General features: G+C 38.5%; 2 protein-coding genes and 1 non-coding gene across 3 annotated transcripts in view; 2 read left to right on the top strand and 1 right to left on the bottom strand.

Annotated features, from left to right (window-relative positions):
* Window positions 1-21,784, top strand: part of Gtf2f2 (general transcription factor IIF subunit 2) — a 119,312-nt gene that overhangs the window by 31,116 nt on the left and 66,412 nt on the right. The gene's annotated exons all lie outside the window — the stretch shown is intronic.
* On the top strand, window positions 9,007-9,137 carry LOC129679061 (small nucleolar RNA SNORA5). The gene has a single exon (XR_008720488.1). It is a non-coding gene; the product is annotated as a small nucleolar RNA SNORA5 (small nucleolar RNA).
* Kctd4 (potassium channel tetramerization domain containing 4) lies at window positions 18,512-20,366 on the bottom strand. The gene has a single exon (XM_055609921.1). The coding sequence runs from the start codon at window positions 20,184-20,186 to the stop codon at window positions 19,407-19,409; it is 780 nt and encodes a 259-aa protein (XP_055465896.1). The 5' UTR covers window positions 20,187-20,366; the 3' UTR covers window positions 18,512-19,406.

The following is a 21,784-nucleotide window of genomic DNA, read 5'->3' as shown; positions in this document are numbered from 1 at the left end:
TGTGTGTGTGTGTGTGTGTGTGTGTGTGTGTGTGTGTGTGTGTGTGTTAGGGGTAATCAGAAGATAGCTTTCAAGAGAGTCACATGTGGGTCCTTGGGATGGAGCTTAGGGTCACAGGTAGTGGGTGCCTTCCTGGCTAAGCCATCTCATCTTGATGATTTGTTTGTTTGTAGGTGTTTTTTTTTTTTTTAATTTTTTATTTTGTTTTGTTTTCTTAGGTAAGACAGAGTCTCACTATATGCCCATAATTGGTTTGTTATTTAATATGTAGACCAGGCTAGCCTCAAACCTACAGAGATCTATCTGGCTCTGCTTCCCAAATGCTGGGATAAACGGTGTGTGCCACCAGACTCCACTCCTACTTTGATTTTTAATTTGTAGATCCAGACTGATACTCTACAGATATTCAGCAACTTCGACTCCCTTGAAGTACATTACATTTTTGCATGCTCGAGCATAGCTTTTCCATGGATAAGGTACTATTTAGAAAGAGTACAATGTTAAAAACACCAAGCTTCATAAGCACTGTTAAGGCAGACCAGAGAGTTATGCTAGCAACATGTATTTTCCTTTTCTTTTTAAATAAATAAGAGATGAGTTAGCTCATTGAGAGATACGGACTGGTACATTTATCACTTAACTTGGGTCTCCAATTAATTTTTCTTTCTCTAACTTAATAGCTTAACAAATTTTAATCTGACATGACTTAGAAACAAGTTAAAAGTATTTGTGGAAAGTAAATGTCAGTTGAATCAGTGATGCAGCTAATTTATTTGAATTACTTTTCATGAGTTTTTTATTCTTGAAATGAAATTGTTTCCACCAAAGACATTTTTTTCTAAGCTAATGAGTTGCTTTATATATGGAATATCTGTCCCTGCATCTGCCTTTTTCAGTGGAGTACACTTTAGCAAATTCTGTAACTCTGAAGTTGTTACTTCAAAAAGCGGGAGAATATAGAGAATCTACATAAGGGCCTGGCAGTTGGTATTCCAGAACTCATCCAAGATGACATCAGAGAGACTCATTTTGACAGTTTAGAAGAGGAATAAAAAAGGGGTGGGGACAAAAAGATGTGGGTAGCACTAAAAACTTAAGTATTTTGAAGAAACACGGTTTCTGTTTTCCAAGGTATTGAGTGTAGAACATGGGTGGGAAGGGAAGGAGTTCGGTGGAAGCAAAAGAGGGGGTGGAAAAAAAAAACCCAACAACAACAAAACCCAGCAGAATGATATTGGATAAGTAAGAAAAGTTTCCTTGAGCATCTAGTATCTCATTTAAGTGCTTCACACTAGCAGGGTGAGAGAGTGTGAAGACCTTGGAACATGTGTAGAGCTAGAGGTCATACACAGGAGTGAGTCCAGCTGCTCTCCCCTCCTCTGATAAGAAAAATGGTGCTTGAGCCAGGCATGGTGGCACTCAGGAGGTAGAGGCAGGTGGATCTCTTGAGTACGAGGCCAGCCTGGTCTACTGCCCAGGACAGCCAGGGCTGTTACACAAAAAAACCCTGTCTCAAAAATCAAACAAACAAACAAACAAACAAACAAACAAAAAACGGGAAAAAAGAGAAGAAAAGAAAGAGGGTGCTCATGAAAAGGCTGAGTTTCCTGTAAATGCATGGAGAGGGTAGAAGATTGGTACTTCTCACAGATTAGGAGGTTGGTGCTTTGGTGCCAGCATCTCCTAGTGCTGAGAAGTAAAGATTTGGGGAAAAGAGAGAAATAACATTTGGCACTTGATTCCACAGGCACTCGACATGATTTGGGGCTACCACTTTCTTACGAAAGACTAACTCAGTGTTAACTTTTGAAGTTAACTGTCACACAGCTTCAGGTGTCATCCTGAACAGTATATATAGTTCATCTTGTTGTTCCTTCTGAAGATTGAAGAATGTTTCTGACATTTGTGGGCAAAGTGCAAAAATCAACTATTGTCTGTTGACAGATAGATAGTCTGTTTTACAGATTATTTACAGGATTGACTTTTACTCAGGCAGTGCATAGAACCCCAGTTGGGGAAACTCTACAATATTTGTGATTATAAAATTGCTTTAAATACCTTTGTAAAAATGTTTGCATTTATAACAGTCGTTTACATTTATAACGATCTTCAGTGGAAACAATAACTTTAAATGTTTGTAATTTGGTTTAGGTTCTTACAGTTGTTTTAATTACTAGCCTCTATTGAAAACAATGTTAGTCTTTTAGTTGGTATATTGATATATTGTCTGATTGTCTAATGTTTAGTGTTACTTGTCTATAAGTGACATTTTATAAGTAGTAAGAATCACATTCTATCAGCTTTAAATTGAATTAGATCATATAAGTAGTAAAACTTTCATTTTAAAGAACTTTGTTTCTGTGGCTACTGTAGTGCTATGTAAAATGTTTAGCCGGCCAGATCTATTTGAAAATCATTATCTCTATCATTTTTGTAGAAACATGGGTAACTTTGTAAAACTGGTTTCATAATACTGTTAATGTTTTATAAGGTTGCTACATATGGATGTTTTTCCTTTTACAGAGAAAAAAAATTTTACATAGAAAATTTAAATGTAGTACAGAGAACATTTGTAAATTCTCCATATTCAGCCATTATTCAACTTTCATACATTAATAATAAATGTCTAGTCACCTCTTTCATATGTACCTTATCTGGATTATGTGAAAGCAAATTAGGTTCCCTCACTTCATAGTAATTACTTTAGTCTGGGTCCTTGTTCCTCTGGGATCTAGTTTTAGAATGTTTACAGTGTGGTACACCTATCACAACATTCATTTTGGAGCATTTTCATCTAAGTAGCAGTCAACTACAACCTCTGCTGCCTGTTATTATCTGTTCTGGAAGCTTTATATAGATAAAATCACAAAATATGAAGTATTCTGTGATTGACATTTGTATTAGTTACTCTTCTGTTGCTGTGATAAAATACGACAACCAAAAGCAACTTACGGAGGACTTTTATTTTCGCATATGGTTCCAGAGGGGTCGAGTCCTTCACTAGCTCTCCCACATGGATGCTTCTTGACATAGGATGCACTTTTTTAAAGGAGGCTTTTGGGATTTCTTTTTTATACTTTACAGTCTATGGAGGATGTTTTTTGTGAGTAGGTTACTCCTTAAAGCTGCCTAGGATTCATTGATCTGCATGCTTAGTGATTGCTTTTTTTCCTCAACTGTAGGACATTTTCAGACATCCCTTTAAGTGTTGTCTCTGCTCTATCCTTTTCTTCCTCCCTCTGACATCCTGACAGAACAAATGTTCTGAACATATGTTCAACTGTTTCATTATATGTTCTGCATCTCTATTCTGATTTCCTTTTTTGCTTTCCTTTCCATTCTATGTACTCTGCAAAATTTATTTTTCCATGATCCAGCTCACAGAATGGTTTGTTTACTTATAACTAGTCAGATATTAAACATAACCAGTGACGTTTAAATCCTATCTACTGTGATTTTTTTTGAGTTCCTAGCTAATTGTTGCTGTGTTCCTCGCAGCACAGGCATTTCATAGTCTGTATTGGAGAATTCCCATCAAAGTTCTTTCCTCCAAAGAGGACTTGCCTTGCTTTGTCCAGGCACTTGGGATCCTTAGCAGTTCCTGTCACTATTTTAGCAGGTTATCGCTGCGTCAGAAAACAGCCCCACATGGAGCAATGCTCCCATGGATGCGTGGGCATCCGTTATGCTGCTTTTGCACAGCTGATAGCAGTGAGTGGTTCACACATCTGCACCCAGCCGGGCGTTGGCTCCGGCACTGTCTCTGACTCCTCACTTCCTGTCTGGTTCAGTGCTGCAGGGTTCCTTGGCCCTCCCTCATGCGTGCACTGCAGTGTTCTCAGTGTGTAGTGTCTAACCCAGCATCTCTGTCCAGCATCTCAGCTAGGTACAGCTCTTCAGCTGCAGTTGATTAGCCACATGTAGTCGCAGGGACAGCCCAGTTCAAGAAGGAAATAATCCTCTACTCTCCCTCCTTTTTTTCTATTTCCTCCTGTTTGTATGTGGCTACAGATTATTTATTGTAATCCCCTCTCATTTTTATTATTCAAAACTCTGGGCAAGTGGCAGCAAGTTATCCTATTGTCTTAGTGCCTGTGAATTTGGGGAGTTGAACACAGCAGTTGTACTTTGAAATGGTAGGAATCTTCCTGGAAAATTGTATCTAAATTCATCTCGAGTAAAATGTGTTAAATTTTAATGAGTACAGATTTGGATACATAAGTGTTTTTATGTTATTGTCAATGTTTTTCTGAAGTTAAAAAATTGTAACGTAAAAGAGGGGGAAAAGCTCTAAGAGAATTCATTGAATTATTTTGCTTAGCAAATAATTATTTTCATGAAGCCAGGCATCAAACAAGATGATTATGCAGGGATTAGGAAAATACATAGACTCCATTTTTTTCTTCTTGCTTTACATTTCTTTACATTTGTTTGTTTGTTTGAGGTATGTCCTCAGGGATAGGTTGCAATATTTGAGTTCTTTCACTATGTGGGTTCCAGGGATCAAACTTGGGTCATCATGCTTGGTGGCAAGTACCTTTACCTGCTGATCCATCTTACCAGTTTAACTCTACTTCTTCAGACCAGCCATGTGCAAGCACAGAGGCAAAGAGGATTCTTAACTCTGTGTATGGGGGGGAGGGGGTGATTGTGTGCATATGTGCTAGAGGTATGTAAGTGTGTGGGGTGTGTTTGTGTGTGCATATGGGAGTGGAGCAGCATATGTGTGCATGTAGAGACCAGAGGTCAACACTGGGTATCTTCCTTATATCTGTCCTCCTTAGTTTTTGAAAACAAGGCCGCTCACTGAACCGGGAGCTGGCCAGGTACACAGGTATCTCTGCCTTGCCATCCCTGCTTTACAGATGCATGTTGCTAGGTATGTAAAACATGTGCCCTGGAGGTTTGAACTTGGGTTCTAATGTTTGCTGCGCCTACTGAACTGTCTTGCCAGCCTTGGAGGGTGTTAGTATTATTGACCATAATCTCCAGGGACTGCCTACCACAGCTTCCATTTCTTTGATAAGAGCCATAAAATTAAAGCTGGGCAGTCATTCATATTACCATGTAACTTGACATCCAGTCTGGAACACTTTAGTCTACACCTTAGACCTGTTTCTGCTTTGTGCCCAGTAGTAGATAAATAGTTACACACACACACACACACACACACACACACACACACACACACACACGCCTTTTGCCCTGCAAGCAGAATTATAGCTGGTCATAAATGTTTATTTTCCAAGCTGTCTGTGCACTCCAAACACTTTGTTGAAGAATTGACTGGCTTACTGAACCATACTAATCTTTTTTCTTTCCTTATACTTAGGTTTTTATTTTCTTTGATGTCAAAATCCAGTTTTTAATATGTATATTTTCTTAATGATAAGCTCTGATCTAATTTGTTCTGTATTATTTCGACCATGGAAAATGATTGTTTTTATTTTCTCAAGTTTTGTTTCAGATTGGATCGTGCTGTTAATTATTTCTACCGGTTTGTTATACTTGGCAACTGTTGTATAAATTGCCTTAATCTGTTGCATTAATTAATTTTTATGTTTGTCTTAGTGCCTTCTTTAGGAGATCATGATTTTTTTTCTAATACAGAGAGAGAATATAAATTAATCAGTGAATGAATAAATTGCCAGACTCCTTATCCTTGTAACAAGTAGCCATCAAAGTGATAGTCACATAGTATGGCATCAGTTCTCTTCACACATCTCCTTCCCTCCTTACTGACTGCCCTAATAAGGGGAGAGTTACTTATTTCAGCTAGTGGCACTTTGGAATTTATTGGCCTGTTCACACTAGCTTTCTTAGTTTCTTTTCCTATTAGTCTGACAAAATACTTTTAACAAGAAATCAAGTTAAAGGAGGAAGGGTTTATTTTATTTAGGTCATAGTTCACTATGCATTCTCCATCATGGTGAGGAAGAAAAGGCAGCAAAAGCTTGAAGCAGCTGGTCACATCACACCCACAGTCAGGAAGCAGAGAGGGATAGATGCATGCTGCTGTTTACACAGTCCAGCGAGGGGTGCCGCCCACAGAAGGCAGCTCTCCCCACCTCAGTACCGTGAAAATAGTTCTCTGTGGGGACAGCCAGAGGCCCACGCTCCAGATGATCTTAGATTCTGTCAGGTTGACCATTAACACTAACCATTAGACAGTAAGTCAGAGAGAGAAAACATAGTTAAAGACTGTTTGGCGAGGCAGAGGCAGGCAAATCTCTGTGTGTTCGAGGCCAGCCTGGTCTACAAAGCAAGTTCAGGACAGCCAAGTCTTCACAGAGAAACCCTGCCTGGGGGGTGGGGGTAGAAGCAGTGCAAAACAAACAACAACAAAAATACCCTTTGAGGATTTTCAGAATGAATAATAATGCTTTAAATGTGTCTTACTTAAGCACAGCTATTCTTTTTCACACACAGTGCTCTTAAAAACAATTCAGAGTGGACTACTTTACCTCAACTAGCTGTATTGCTGATAAATATTGTTTCAAAAATGGAGTGGGGATGAGAAACTTTTTGTCTTTTTGAGACAGGGTTTCTCTCTGTAGCCTTGGCTGTCTTGGAATCGATTTGTAGACTAGGCTGGCCTGGAAAAGATTACAGGCATGTACCACCAGGCCTGGCTGTTTTCTGCTTTTGAAAGGGAGGAAGAGATGTAGGTAGGGAGAATGTGTATTGTAGTAGAGATGGGGTTTGAAGCTGACTTCATGGCTCATTCAGTGTGATCTGCAATGGCTTCCTCTTTGCAAAGCTTCAGTATCTCCATTTGTAGAATTAGCATTTGCCAAAGTGCATGGTGCGAGTTGGTGAAGAGTAGATGTTACTTCTGCTTTAAAAGCATTCCTTAGCTTCTTAAGTGTACAGACTTTAGTATGTTTATTCTATATTATATGTCTAATATCCACTTATGAGTGAGTATATACCTTGTATGTCTTTTTGCTTCTGGGATACCTCACTCAGGATGATCTTTTCCAGTGCCCATCATTTACCTGCATATTTCATGATTTCCTTGTTTTTTATTGCTGAGTAATATTCCATTGTGTAGATGTACCACAATTTCTGTATCCATTCCTCAGTTGAGGGGCATCTGAGTTGTTTCCAGCTCCTGGCTATTACAAATAAAGCTACTACAAACATGGTTGAGCAAATGTCCTTGAGCATCTTTTGGATATATGCCTACTAAAATCTCTACACCTAAAGAAACTAATCAAGAAGGACTCTGGCTAAATGCTCAAACCCCATATAACAAGGCAAAGAGGATGAATATCAGAAGAAGGAGAAAACAGGAAACAGTACAGTAGCCTGCCACAGAGGGCCTCTAAAAGGCTCTCCCCTACAGGGTATCAAAGCAGATGCTGAAACTTATGGCCAACCTTTGGGCAGAGTACAGGAAATTTCATGAAAGAAGTAGGAAATAATAAGACCTGGAGAGGACAGGAGCTCCACAAGGAGAGCAACAGAACCAAAAAATCTGGGCACAGGGGTCTTTTCTGAGACTGATTCTCCAACCAAGGGCCATTCATGGAGATAACCTAGAACCCCTGCACATATGTTGCCCATGGCAGTTCAGTGTCCAAGTGGGTTCCATAGTAATGGGGACAGGGACTGTCTCTGACATGAACTGATTGGCCTGCTCTTTGATCACTTCCCTCTGAGGGGGGAGCAACCTTACCAGGCCACAGAGGAAGACAGTGCAGCTACTCCTGATGAGACCTGATAGACTAGGCTCAGAAGGAAGGAGAGGAAGACCTCCCCTATCAGTGGACTTGGGGAGGGGCATGTGGAGAAGGGGGAGGGAGAGTGAGATTGTGAGAGGAAGAAGGAGGGGCCCACGGGGGAATACAAAGTGAATAAAGTGTAATTAATAAAAATTAAAATAAAAAATGGAAAACAAATTCCTTTGCTTTCATCAGGCAGTGGTAGCATTTGCCTTTAATCCCAGCACTCTGAAGGCAGGCGGATCTCTTACGTTCAAGGCCAGCATGGTCTACAGAGGGAGTTCCAGGACAGCTAGGGCTCGAAAAACCAAACAAAAAATTATTGTTTTCATATTTATCACCTTATATCGTTATGTTACTCTTTTACATATGTAGTACTAGCCCATGGTGATGTAGGCTAGAATTTTGGACAGGCAAGAGAATAGTTCTAAATAAGTGTCTGTTGTAGATTTCTTAAAAATATGGGTCTAAAACACAAATTTCTTTGGAATGTACTAAATTACAATGAAATGTAATAGTGATCTATGTTATTGTAAAGAAAGGTTTTGAGTGTGTTCAGTTGGCACTCACTGTTCTTTCTTTCCTATTTTAGAAGATTTTAGAAGAGACTGATATGAACGAGGCTACTAAGCCTATTCCTTGAGCCCTTCATTGTTCAGTCTTTATTTTGACTTGGTGATTTAATAAAATCAAAGTGATTAGAAACTAAAGGTGCCTGGGTTCAAGGCCATACCCCAGCTTTTATTGGTCTTTGTTCATGTCTTCCATTTTTTAGTTTCCTTAATTTCAAAATGTTTTTATTGATCTGTATAGGTACTTGTCTTTTGAGCAGCTTTAGAATAAGGCTTTAAAAATAGTAATAGTTTTGTATTTTGTTAGGATTTATGTATTATTTATTTTTTGTGTGTTGGTGTTTTGCCTGTATGTGTCGCTATGAGAAGGTGTTGGATCCCCCGGAACTGGAGTTACAGACAGTTGTGAGCTGCCATGTGGGTGCTGGGAATTGAACTCTGGACCTCTGAAAGAACAGCCAGTGGTGTTCCTAACCACTGAGCCATCTCTCTAGCCCCTTTGTATTTTATTTTATAAATAATTGTGTATATTTAGAAGTAACTTGAAAGAAAACCCACTAACCTGGAGATGAGATGAATGAGTAGCTTTAAATGTTCATCATTTAGTAATTGTCCTAAAAATATTCCGCCTTCATTGTTTTGGGCTCCCATTGTTTCCTGTACTCCTCCCCTCCTCCTCGTCGGCGTTTTGAAAGACACTACCTGACTGTGATCAAGTCAGATTCAGGTTTCTATCCTTTCATGGTGGGAGCTGGCCCAGATGGCTCCACAAGGTCTGCTGCTCATGGGCTCTGCGCCCTGCATTGGGACCTGTGGACAAGTGTAGCTGCAGACAAAAGAAGAAAAAGTCTGCTGGAGCCAGCAAAGTGGCTTAAGTGGTAAATGCACCACCTGCCAAACCTGAGGGTCTGAGTTCAGTCCCCAGGACCTGTGATAGGAGGACAGACCTGACCCACACAAATAAAAATAACTAAGGGAAAATGTCATAATCATTAAAAAGCTTATGCAGATTTAGCATCAGTGTCCTTGTACTTTTTATGTACAAATTCTAGATATCTCCGTTCCCGAGGTTTCTGTGACATGTTATTGGAAGGAAATGCCTAATTGCTTGAATCATTTACTACAATTTATTGATTTGGGAGAACTGGAGATAGCCATGCAGGCTACTAGGAAACAAATGTGTGCCCTGCTGATGTAAGAGTTGGCAGCTCCTACTCTGTGGAGGCAGCCCTTACTGCAACTTTCTCCATGCACTTTTACTGTTTCTAGAAATTGACCACCTTTCTTCTAGCTCTCACTAGTTCAAATTTTTATATTCAGTTTCTCTTTCCAGTGTTCTTTATTCTTTACTGAATATTGTAAAACAGTATTCAAACTGCTTTGTGGCTTTTTTTAAAAAAAAAAACAATTCTTCATGCTGTCAGGGTGCAGAATTCCCTTCCACCTCAATAATCTTCCTCTACCACAAAATGGAGGCATTACATGAAATTTACTGTATCTTATCTCAAATCTGTGGCATTATTCTTGTGTTTACTTGACACAAATACCTTTCATCCCCTTGTTTGCTTAAATACTCATATTCCCTCAAAGAATTTTTAATTGTGTTTTGAAGATCAGTTTCATAGTTCTTCCCAGCTGTGGTTGTTTCTTCTTGACTTAATCCGGAGATGATTCTGTTATGAATGGTAAACTTTGCTTGCCTTGCAACGGTTTCTTTCCTGGCTAGATTTTTTTTTTTAATTTATTATTTTCAGAGGGTTTTTATTTGTTTTAAGATTTATTTATTTTATGTGTATGAATTTTTTGCCTGCATGTGTGTCTGTGTGTCTTATTCATGCCTGGTACCCGTATAGGTCAGAAGAGGATATCAGATCCCTTGGAACATTTATAACTCTTGGAACTAGATTATAAATGATTGTGAGCTGCCATTTGGGAGTTGAACTCATAACTACTGTAAGAGCAGCAAGTGCTCTTAACCTAAGTGGTTAACCAAACCCTTAAGATAGCCGTGTGTATGTGCATGTGTGTGCCCATGGAGGACAGAAGAGCATGTCAAGATTCCCTGGAGCTGGAGTTACAGGTGGTCATAACATGGGTTCTGGGAATTGGACTCTGGTCTACACAAGAATAGCAAGCACTCTTTACTACTGAACTATCTCTCCAGCCTCCCCCCACAGTAGACTTCTTATCCCTGCCTATTCTCTTTTGCCTTCTCTAGTTGTGGCCCCAGTAGGAAATGGATTCCTTGCCTTTTTTTTTTTTTTTTTTTTCCTTGCAGCATACATATCAAGGCAAGCTGAATTCATTTCAAACTAAGGCCTAAGGCCTGACTTGGTCAGATGAACAGAGGTCCTGACCTTCCTTCAGTGTTGTCTTGACTTTTTTTGGTACTTGAAGATTGCTTGCCAGCTGTGGGACTGGACAAATTGTCCTCATCTGTGGGTCTGTGTTTCTTCTGTAAAATAAGAGTGTTGAGACTCCCTAGCTACTTGAGATTGACTGTACTAGCCAGCATCTTAAGGTGTCCGGGACATAGATACATTAATCCCCTACTCTGATGGAAGTTCTAAGATGATAAGTCCTGAATGCTGGTTGTGTGGCATTCAGCTAACCCTCTGCTATTGTTAGCTTGTAGCTTATGTTGATGGTTATGTAGCCTGAGTGCTGTAACTAACAGTCATGTCTACATCTTGTTAGGGAAATAGAGACAAGAAGAAGAAGGCAAAGGACTCAGCCAACCTTTCTGCTCTTTAAAAGAGCATATTACACATTACTATGTTATATGCCATTGACTACATGAGAATCTGACTACACCTAGAGCACCAGGAAGTACAGGTTTCAATGTTCTCCTTCCCCAGTCAGTTAGTTTCTAGCAAAGAAAGAGAAGCTTTTTCTGAGAAGTGATAAGCAGTCCCTTCCATAGGCAATCAGGAGATTGTCATGTTCAGTGCTTTGAAAAAGACAATGCTTACATGGGAAAATGGAGAAGGAAGTCTGTTTATTTGTGCATGGAGATTCTGTGGGGGGGGTATTTTATTTTTTTACATTAGTATCCATATTTTCAGAAGAATATTAAATATTAACACATATTTGTCAAGTTTTCTTTTTTGGGGGTGGGGTTGAGACAGGGTTTCTCTGTGTATCTCTGACTGTCCTTGAATGCATTTAGGGTGGCCTTGAACTCTACCTTCTTCTGCTTCACAAATGTTGGGATTAAAGGTCTGAGCCACCCAAGCCCAACATATTTGTCAGTTTTTAAGGGAATAAAAAGTTATGCTATTAAGTGATTATAAACATTTTGTCAAACTTTTTTTAATTTTTAATTTACTTTTTATTGATTACAGTTTATTCACTTTGTATCCCAGCTGTAGCTCCCTCGCCCATCCTCCCAATCCCACCCTCCCTCCCTCTTCTTTCCTATGCTTCTCCCCCAGTCCAGTGTAAGGGGAGGTCCTCCTCCCCTTCCATCTGACCCTAATCTATCAGGTCTCATCAAGACTGGCTTCTTTGTTTCCTCTGTGGACTGGTAAGGGTGCTCCCCACTTAGGTGGAGGTGATCAAAGAGCCAGCCCGTGGATTCATGTCAGAGACAGTCCCTGTTCCTATTATTGGGGAATCCTCTTAGATACTGAGCTGCCATGGACTACTTCTGTACAGGGATTCTAAGTTATCTCCATGAATGGTCCTTGGTTAGAGTATCAGTCTCGGAAAAGACCCCTGTGTCCAGATATTTTGGTTCTGTTGCTCTCCTTGTAGAGCTCCTGTTCCCTCAGTGATTATAAACATTTTGTCAAACTTTTTTTAAAGAAAAGTTAGTATTTACTCTACTATCTTGCTTTTATAAAGAGTTATGTCATGTTGCAAAAGGGTATATGAAAATTTTAATTGAGTATAATTCAAGCTTGTATCTCTTTTGAATTAAATTACTTTTATTTTATTTTTAAAATAAGAAACATAAGCATAAATATTACAGTTTTGTCACATTAGTAAGATAAATGTTTTTTTGAAATTGTTTTGTCTGAAAAATTGCTCTTTAGTCCTTTTTTTTTTTTCTTTCTTTTTTGCTAAATAGTAAGTGCTGGCAAAAGTATAATGTAATATGTTACCCGCTTGGCGTGGGGCGACAGGAGCTTAAAGACAAGGTTAATAAGGGTTTGCTGCTCTGCCTCATACTGCACTGCAGCAAGGCGGTGCACGTTTGTGCCCCCTCTCTAAGGAATGCATTCCAGCGCCTCCTACTTTTTCTAACTTGTTTTGATTAATTCACATGCTTTTCCCAGAAGAGCGATCTTTTACAATGTAACATACTTGGTGCTTCAGACTCTCATAAAACGAAACAACCAGACCTGACCTCTGTGCAGGAGAGTAGGGTGGCGATGGTCCTCTTTGTAGGGAAGTTTCTGAGGGATTTTAGCTTTTTACATTATTGGTACTTCCTACTTGGATTTTGAAATCCTCAGCTGCTTTTCTACTACCTTGAACTTGCCATGAAAAAAACTACATTTGATATATACCTACTTTAAAAAAACAAGTAAATAAAGAGGCTGGAGAGGTGATTCAGGAATTAAGAACACTTCCTGCTCTTCCAGAGGATCCAGGTCAAGCAGCTCACAACTGCCTGTGGCTACAGTTCAGAGTATTTGACATCCTCTTCTGGCCACATACACAAACACACAGACACACATAATCCCAGCACACACACACATACACACTTTGACACACATACACATAAAGTAAAAATATAATACAGCTTTTAAAAACAAAGTGAATTAAAAGCAATTGTGCTTGAAGTTTTAAAATGATGTCCTGTAGTTAAAGGGACAGCCTTGGAGAGGTACCAAACAAGTAGTTGGCATTGGTGGTATAGTGACGGTCATACCTTCCTTCCCAAGAGAACCTTAGGAATGCCCTTATTTAATGCATAGATAGCTTTTGAGTTTGCCAGATGTCTCATTAAGTACATTATGCCAACACTCTGATCATCTTAGCTTCCAAAATTTTCATTGAGACTCAAAGGGAGAAGGAAATACAATTGGGGACCAAAGTGATGTGTTAATGTGTCCTTCTAGTTTTCAAGGCTACTGAATTTTATACTTATCTTGTTGTGGTGTTTCTGGTTGCATTTTAACAGATAGAAATATGTCATGTGTTCCTATGGTTGTAGGAGCAGGGGGTTGTTTGTTTTGTTTGGTAAGGTGGCCTACTAACTTCTGACTGTTTTGAAAACTACTTCATATAATGTGTTAGCTGTAATTAATAATGTGCACTTTAAACTGTTTTCATAACAAAAAGATACGTGAGGTAATACATACATTAGTCCTGTCAGCCATTCCTCACCACTCACATACTTCAAAACATCGTGTCATATACCATACACATTTTTTTGTTTGTTTGTTTGCTTTGACTTTTATTTATGTGGCTAGTTACTGCTGGGTTTCTTCTGAACTGACTCCAGTTGCCTTCTGCCATGGCTCAAGGAATTAGGCGCCATGCTAGTAAGGAATAGGGCTGCTTGGAACAAAGAATGGCAAAAAGAGTTCAGAATAGTGAAAATTTCCTGTAAGTAGTTTCCCATTTGTATCTTTGCTTGAAGTTCACTTTCTATTCCTTATTTGCTCTATGGTTCGCTTGATGAACCTATATTGTGAAATTTTTTAAATTTAATTTTATTTATATAATTATTTATTATAACTTATTCACTTTGTATCCCCGCTGCAGCCACCTCCCTCATCTCCTCCCAATCCCACCCTCCCTTTCTCTTCTCTCCCTATGTGCTTTCCCTAGTCCCTTGGTAGGGGAGGTCCTCCTCCCCTTCTATCTGACCCTAGCTTATCAGGTCTTATCAAGGCTGGCTGCATTGTCTTCCTTTGTGGCCTGGCAAGTCTGCACCTCCATCCCCCACCCGCAGAAGGAGGTGATCAAAGAGCCAGCCACTGAGTTCATGTCATGTCAGAAGCAGTAAATTTTTCATCAACTAAAAATATAAGGGCTTGTTTTAAAATACTCACATGTATATGGAAAACTATACAAAAATCAAAGTGGTTGATCAAAATGTAAGATCATAATATCGTCAGTCATACTTAATTTTTAAAAACTCGTTAAATGATATACCTATGTAAATATGAAATCATTTAATTTGTAAAACCAAATTAAATGAAAGATTCAAACTCAAGAAAGTATTAAAATTAAAATTAGTTATTCAGCATTTTTTAAGAATTCTAAAAAAAGAGTTAATGAACATCTGTTACAAGGAAGCAAAATCAATGGGGTGTAATTAAGACTAAATCAATAGGCTAGCTCAATTTCACACTTTAATGTAGAAGAATTTGTGCTTAGTGTCCTAGAAGATATTAATCAGAATTACTTGTATAAAGTTGAGCCTAGCCTCAAAACAGAATTTCTAAAAATTAGGTAGATCTTTATAGATCATTATTAAAATTTGTTTTGAGATGTGACCAGATAAACTGGAGTCTTGCAGCTAGAAAAACCTGCCATGGTATTGTAAACGACTATGGTAGAGTTGCCTCATTCTCTGATATCTAATAGGCTTCCCTTTTGTTTTCATTATTCTTTAATGTCTAATTCAGTATCTCACGTACATAATGCCTAAGTTACACACACACACAGCCACCAGTGCTGAGATCAAACCCAGGAGAGAGGGCCTTGCTTATACTAGGCAAGCCTTCTACCAGAGTCATCCTCATACCAAATGAGCACATTTAATATTGGTAGAGGGGTTTAGTTAAATGTAGATAACTTATAATAGTATGCAAGATACATTTAAGTGACTTGTTTGATAGAAATTCTTTAACCAATTATGTGTTTTGTCAAAAGATGAATGTTGTCAACTCATCACAAATTATTTCAAGATAAATTTAGATTTTATCTTAGATATATCTCTGCCCAGCAAGTGCTTATTTACTGCTTCCCCCTTGTATTTGTTGACAGAGCAAATGAATTTTAATAGTAGCTTAAACAAAATATGACTAAGAAGCCAGCTACGGAAGAAGTCATGTGAGTTCTCTGAGTTACACGCTGTATTGGATGGTCTTGTTACATCTCTGCTTACGAGCAGTGATCACTGTGACTCAGACGCTAATTTTAAGCTCAGCCAACACCTTTGCATTGTGCGGTATTTACTTGTAACTCATTAATAGGCATAGCTCGTCAGTGTCGTTCCCACTGATTTTTTTTAAATTGCTAATAAGATAATACTACCTTATTTTGTAAATTTTTACATAGGGCTAGAAAGTCAGTCTAAAGAAAACCATGTGTGTTTTTAATAATAAAGTCTATTTTCCCTCTGTTTTTGTCTTTAAATATCTCACTTCATTGCATAAGCAAGCATATGTTTATTTAAAAGTTTGTGCTCCATTTACGTCTAAACCAGAAGCCTGACCTACGACCCTACATTTCACATGGCTAATAGCTGTGACTAGGAGAGATCGCCTTGCTGAAAGTCTGAGGTAGTGGCACTTTACATACAACTCCCAGTTTAAACCTCCCTGTGAGGAGGTTAAAAGATTCAGAGAATTAAGGACTGACTTGCCATGCTCTTAAGCTAGTTTGTGAAGTTAATAGAATCTCATTCCAGAACTCGGGAGAATTTCATTTGAGCATATTCTGCTCATAATGTAGAAAAATATTTTTCATTATATGCAGGCTCTAAAAGACTAACCTTTTCAGCAAACCTGATATGTAAAAAATTTAGACTCATAAATAGACAAATTTTGGATATTCTTTAGTCTTATGAGATGGATGATTCACCTCATGTTCTTGAAATGACATGACATGACATTAAAAATGTTACTTGCTATTCCAAAATTCAATTTTTCACTTAACATTTTTAGAATACTTGCATTGTGAAAGTGTACTGGTAAGACAGTCTGTATCTGGTACTTTGTATTCACATGGAATTCATATATGTCTGTTTCGTGCCAGGGTGTAGGTTGGGTACGGGGACCTGGGTGACCTAGTTCCCAGGAGCATTCTCTGCTACATCTGAACCACTAAATCCAGGCCATGGACCTTGGCTCTTGGTGGTTCTGTGTGAAGTAGGGTGGGGTTCTTAACCCTTCATTCTCTGTCATCTGTAAGAAGGAAAGACTTGCTGTCCATTTGTGTGAGGATTAATTGAGATATGTAGCATGCTGTTTGCATATAGGAAAACACTTCAAGGCGGACTTGGTCACACACACCTTTAACCTAGCTCTAGGAAGGTCATTAGGAGTTTGAGGCCAGCCTAGGCTACAGGGTAAAGCCCTGCTTCAAAACAAAAACCAGACAACAAGAACTTAATGAATGTTACTTTTTTATTAGTAGTGTCTTAAAAGTAGTAATTAAGACTACACAAGAAACAGAAACACTGGAACAGGCTTATTTGGTATTTTCATTTTTAGGCTGGTTATAGAGTCATCTGCTTTGTATGATTTGAAGTCTTGTGTTTCATTCATTCTTCATGCTGCACAGACACATTTTACAATACAGCAGAAAGCCATAAGTACATTTTTATTTTCATATTTTTAAAGTTAGATTCAAGAATCACTGAGTGGGCCAGTTCTAGATACAGGGGAATGTATGCTGAGGTCCTGGAAAGTGTAGTAAATAACCTTTATCACCTTTCTTTAAAAAGATAAAGAGATGCTGATGAGTTCTTTATAACATTTGCTTATGAGAAAGAAATTATACACTCATTGAAACAAAATTGTTGGGGAAGGTTCGCTCCTGGAAACCGCGGTTTTTAAGATATCGTAAGTGGAAGATCCTTGTAAATGTTTTAAGAAGACTATAAAATTTAGAACTAGATATTTTCTGTATACCCACAGCACAACATTTAGGCACTTAAATCTGTAAATACAGTTCATTTTGATTTTGCAAAGATGCATTTCTAAAGAGGTACAAGGTAACCCCAGTGTAGTCATGTTTTTCTGTAGACTACTAATTGTTGTAGATTACTATGATGCCTTACAGTTTAAGGACTTAAATTCAGATGTGAATATTCATCTAAAGAGCCACATAAACATGAGCCTGATTCCTTTGATGGTTTATAACAGAAGTCATGAGAAGCCTTCATTGCAGCTCTAAGATTTGTTAGCTTCATGTCCTGTAACTGATTATGTCAGTGTGTCTTTATTGTCTGGAGTGAAATCTTGATAGAGAAAAAACTTGACTGACATTAAATCACTACCAGTAATCTTCATTACCAAGTCCAGATGCCAAGGAAAAGTCAGCTTATAAGCTAAGGAGGTCTGTAAACTGTTGAGTAACAGCCACTGACAAATTGTATGCTTTTTTTAGTAGCCCCTTTAAGTCCTGACTAAACTGTTTATATTTGGTTCACTAAGAAAATTTGATACTTTAGGAAAAGCATTTTTTTTCTGATGTAACATGTAGTTGACACTGAAAGTTGAAGGACTTTGTACAGTACCTTTTAAAGGCTTTCTTTTAGTCTGTACAGGCAGTCTTAATATTTCCTTAGATCTTGTAAGTGAAAGTCAATAGTGGTTAATAATAATAATGAGCATTACTCTAAATTTTATATGTAATCAAAATATTGTAATATATGATTAACTACTTAAACTCGGCTGAGATAATCAACAGTTTTGTTGGTTTTATTATAATTAAGGTTGGATTGTAGTTGTAGTTTTAATGATTGCTTCCCTGACCCCCCCCCCTTTTTTTTTCCCTTGCTGTGTCTTTTTTGAGAAAGATCCTCACCGCCCTAGGTGGCCTCAGACTTGTGTTAATCCTCCTGCCTCAGCTGGAGGGGGTTCAACTACTGGTATTCAAGCATGAATTACCACTTCCAGCTTATTTATTTTAAATTTAAGACAATTTGTTCTTAGAAACCATAGGAGTGATTAGGTGCTCTTTGCAGAGTAAGTGGGCAAAGTGTGCACTCACATTTAGAGTTTAACTGGGAGATTAGTCCTTAAACAGTCCTTTATAGAGTAAGGTTTACAGTTTCTGTAAATGTTAGCATGGAATAAAAAAAAATCAGCACAACTCTGTGACTTTGAGATTTAGCATCGGACCAAGTGTTTTTGGTATAACATGGAAATTGAGTAGGTGGTATTGACTTTGTTGGTTTTTAGTATGAATTTTTGAAAGACTTTTTTAGATAATAGATTTTTAACAGAACAGTAACGCTCTTTTTTAAGAGTATTGATGAATAATGCTCATTTAATATTTTGAGCTTGAAAAATGAGCACATAGAGTGATTGTAAAAATGGACTCTTCTATTCTAACGCCATGTACTCAGCTGGGACCAAGCTACCCATGCCGTGCTGGAGCACAGTGTGCCGGAAAGTACAGTTGTTCATTTCTGCCCCTTGCAGGACCAGCCAGATGCTACAGCCCAACAGTTGATTGCATCAATGCAGAATATTGTGCACAATCATCAAGTGGCACTGTTTGTGTTTAAAGTGACACATGTAACTTATATTACAATCATTAATACAAGCAAAGAAGCTAACAGTGCTTTTATTTATTTATTTTATTGTCATCAAGCAGTGTCTTAGGAATTTTCAGCAAAATATCAATTTAGCCATAATTCTTGTATGAAATACAGGAGCTGTAATAAAGCGTTTGATGCCTGCTATTTAAAAAGTCAAATCAGTAGCTCAAATGTGTTTTGCAATCCCGTTTTGATTCACTGTTGCCCCTGCTTTAGGTAGCTCTGTACATTTATTTTGCTTTCCTTGTTTATTTTACCAGTTCGGCTTCTTTGTAGATTTTTGCTCTAAGTAGAAAGGATTTTGAACTGTTTGTTAGCATTTGCTACAGTGAGTGATAGATGCAAGTACCCAAGACATTCTCATTGAAAGACAGCTTAAGCAAAATAATAATAATAATAATTAGCAAAAGCATTGTCTTTATTTACAGTGTAGAAGACCACAGCTTCACTGTAGGTGGAAGTGTGATGGCAGAACACCCCAGAGAAGTACATCTTTAGTGATAGATTTACATACCGTTAGCTCACAGTACTTGATCAGCAGCCGGACTCTGGGATGAGCTAGCTGGGCACGTTGTTTGGGATGCCTTTGATTCTGTGGCTTCTGAAGCTTGCTGGCTGCATGCTTGTTGCCTTTGTTCGTGAGACAGGTAATTACTTGATAAAATGAAGTGCATCGCTGTGAACAATTGACCCTTTGGAACAGTCCAGGCTTGTCAGCAGTCTAAAACCACACTTTAAAGCCATCATTATGGCCTCAAACTTAAGAGTTTCCAAGGTGCAGACAAAGGTGTTGTCTTCCTTTAGGACGAGCCGAGTGCCATTCTCAGACTTGATGAAGTATTTAAATTGAATGATATTTGAAGACACAGAAAACTCCTCTGGAAACCCATCCAGCCTGCTTTTGGACACCAGAACAATGCGAGATTTTATTTTTGATATGAAATCAGGAGCATTACAGAAGATTCTCAGTCCTTGTGAACGGTCGTGATTATCTGTTATTTCCAAGAAAGTAGTCTCTCGGGGTGTCAGCTGTTCTTTTTCCCACCTGGATTTCACTTCCTCCGCCAGCCCCTTGAGCTGGAAGAATTCTGCCTCTTGAGCAAGAAGTTGATTTTCTCGAAACCCTTCGGGCAATAGAAGTTCTCCATTTCGTAGGAAGTTTAGGACATGCCTGAAGAGGAGCCCGTCCCTGTCTATAAAGTAATGGCCTTCGGCATCAAATGGACAGAGGATTTTCCCATTTACAATACCTTCAAGGAAAGTGTCTGGGTACTTGGTCAGTGTTTGCTTTTGAGTAATGTATAAATATCCACCAACGTTGAGGGTCATCAGCGTGGATTTGCAGTTCTTGCCTTGCTCAGCGTCTTCCAGGCTGTTGTGCCTCCCTTCGTACTCCCTTTCTTTTTCTCTTCTGATTATTTTACGCTCCATTTTCAGGATGCTATTTCAGCTTGTTCTTGGCTTGGAGATTTTTTTTTTTTTTTCTTTTAAAAGGAAACACTACCACACAAGCACGCCTTTATTCCGTCCCAGCCTGGCGATGCAATGAAATGCTGGCAGCACCGCCTGCGCTGGCAGCTGGGTTTTGCAGTAGGTGGCGTGTCAGCTATGCATGCAGGAGCTTTCTGGAGTAAGACGGAAAAGAGAATTTGCATTTAACTGTATCAGGGAAGGGATTTGTTGCAAAAGGATTTCTGTGTCTGTTCTTTGACTCACTCAGAGTAAATTGACTTTGTTCTACCAGTTAAACTGCCACTCCAGTTTAGTTCCCAGGTAAATGAGAATTTCTGTTCATTTCTAAAGATCTAAGTCATTGCTTAATCAAGCAAAGCTAATTCTGAGTTACCTTTGGAAAGTGTTGCACTGGTATTGTTTAAAAGCAAATCATAATGTGAAACCTAAGGTGAAAAGAAACCAGCATATAGAATTTTCTCCTATAAAAAAGTCTAGTGTTTGCAGGGAGGTAGACCCAGACAAAAATATTGAGGCTTGCTGTGGTGACATTGCATTTGGAGTTAGTTGAATGTTTTGGATTGGATCTCTGTGCTAAATGAGAAGAAATTTGCATAACTTCTTTTCACAAAAGGTTGTTTATTTACATATTTTTATTTCAAGCTTAAAAGTCACGTAGGCTGACTTTGTAGCATTTATTCACATTTTATTGGTTACGATTTCCTCTGGGAAATTTAAGAGCTTGTTTTACCCTGTTCCAGTGCTGAACAGTCTTGAGTTACTACAGAGAATACTGTAGCCATGTACATGCACATTTGTTGGGAAGACAGAAAGATGATTCTAAATGCCTACCCAATAGTAGTGCCATGGGCAAGTTAGGCTTTGTGTGTTGTTTCACAAAGAGTGATAGAATAGTGTCAGTGGAATGCATCCCTGTTCCTTTGTCCAAAGAATTGCCTTCCAAAGCATTTTAGGATTCTGAGCTTACACTTGTAGAATTAGGAGCCCTGTGGTAGAAATGTGGGTGCATTTCCCAGTACAGATCACTTCAGCAGCCTGTCTGCTAAACAGCCCTGAGGAACTCTGTTGCTCTTAGAGGAGGGCTTTGGCTTTTATGTGAACGTCACTTGTGTTTGTGTTGTATTGTTATTTTTAAATTATGTGTACCTTGTTAAAAGGTATTAGAGTAAATTGTCCTTTAAAAACACCCAGCTTTTATTTTTCTGTAAATAGGATTAAATTTTCATTAGCTATTTGAAACTATATATCCTTATAGCAGATAATGAATTAACATTTAATACCAAGGTTATCAAAAATAATTGAAATTTGGACTAGAAATGTAAAGCATAAACGTTTTCAAATGGAATGATGAAATTCAGTTTCTTTGCTCTACCAAAGATGAACTTGCATTCCAGCAAGCTTTTAGTGTTTTATCTGGGGTTTTGCAACTTGTTTTGGCAAAGCTATAAACTAATGCATCCCCTCAGCCTTGTAGCATTTAAGGAGCGTGTGCTCTTACATTCTGATACAGTGTGTGTGTGTGTGTGTGTGTGTGTGTGTGTGTGTGTGTGTGTGTG

Source organism: Psammomys obesus, unplaced genomic scaffold, assembly GCF_907164565.1.
Source record: "Psammomys obesus unplaced genomic scaffold, mPsaObe1.curated_primary_1811, whole genome shotgun sequence".
NCBI lineage: Eukaryota > Metazoa > Chordata > Mammalia > Rodentia > Muridae > Psammomys > Psammomys obesus.
This window is presented reverse-complemented; position numbering and strand designations above follow the sequence as displayed.

Bases quoted from the DNA above. Each gene is read 5' to 3' on its own strand.
- Kctd4 (XM_055609921.1), bottom strand. From the start codon at position 20,186: ATGGAGCGTAAAATAATCAGAAGAGAAAAAGAAAGGGAGTACGAAGGG.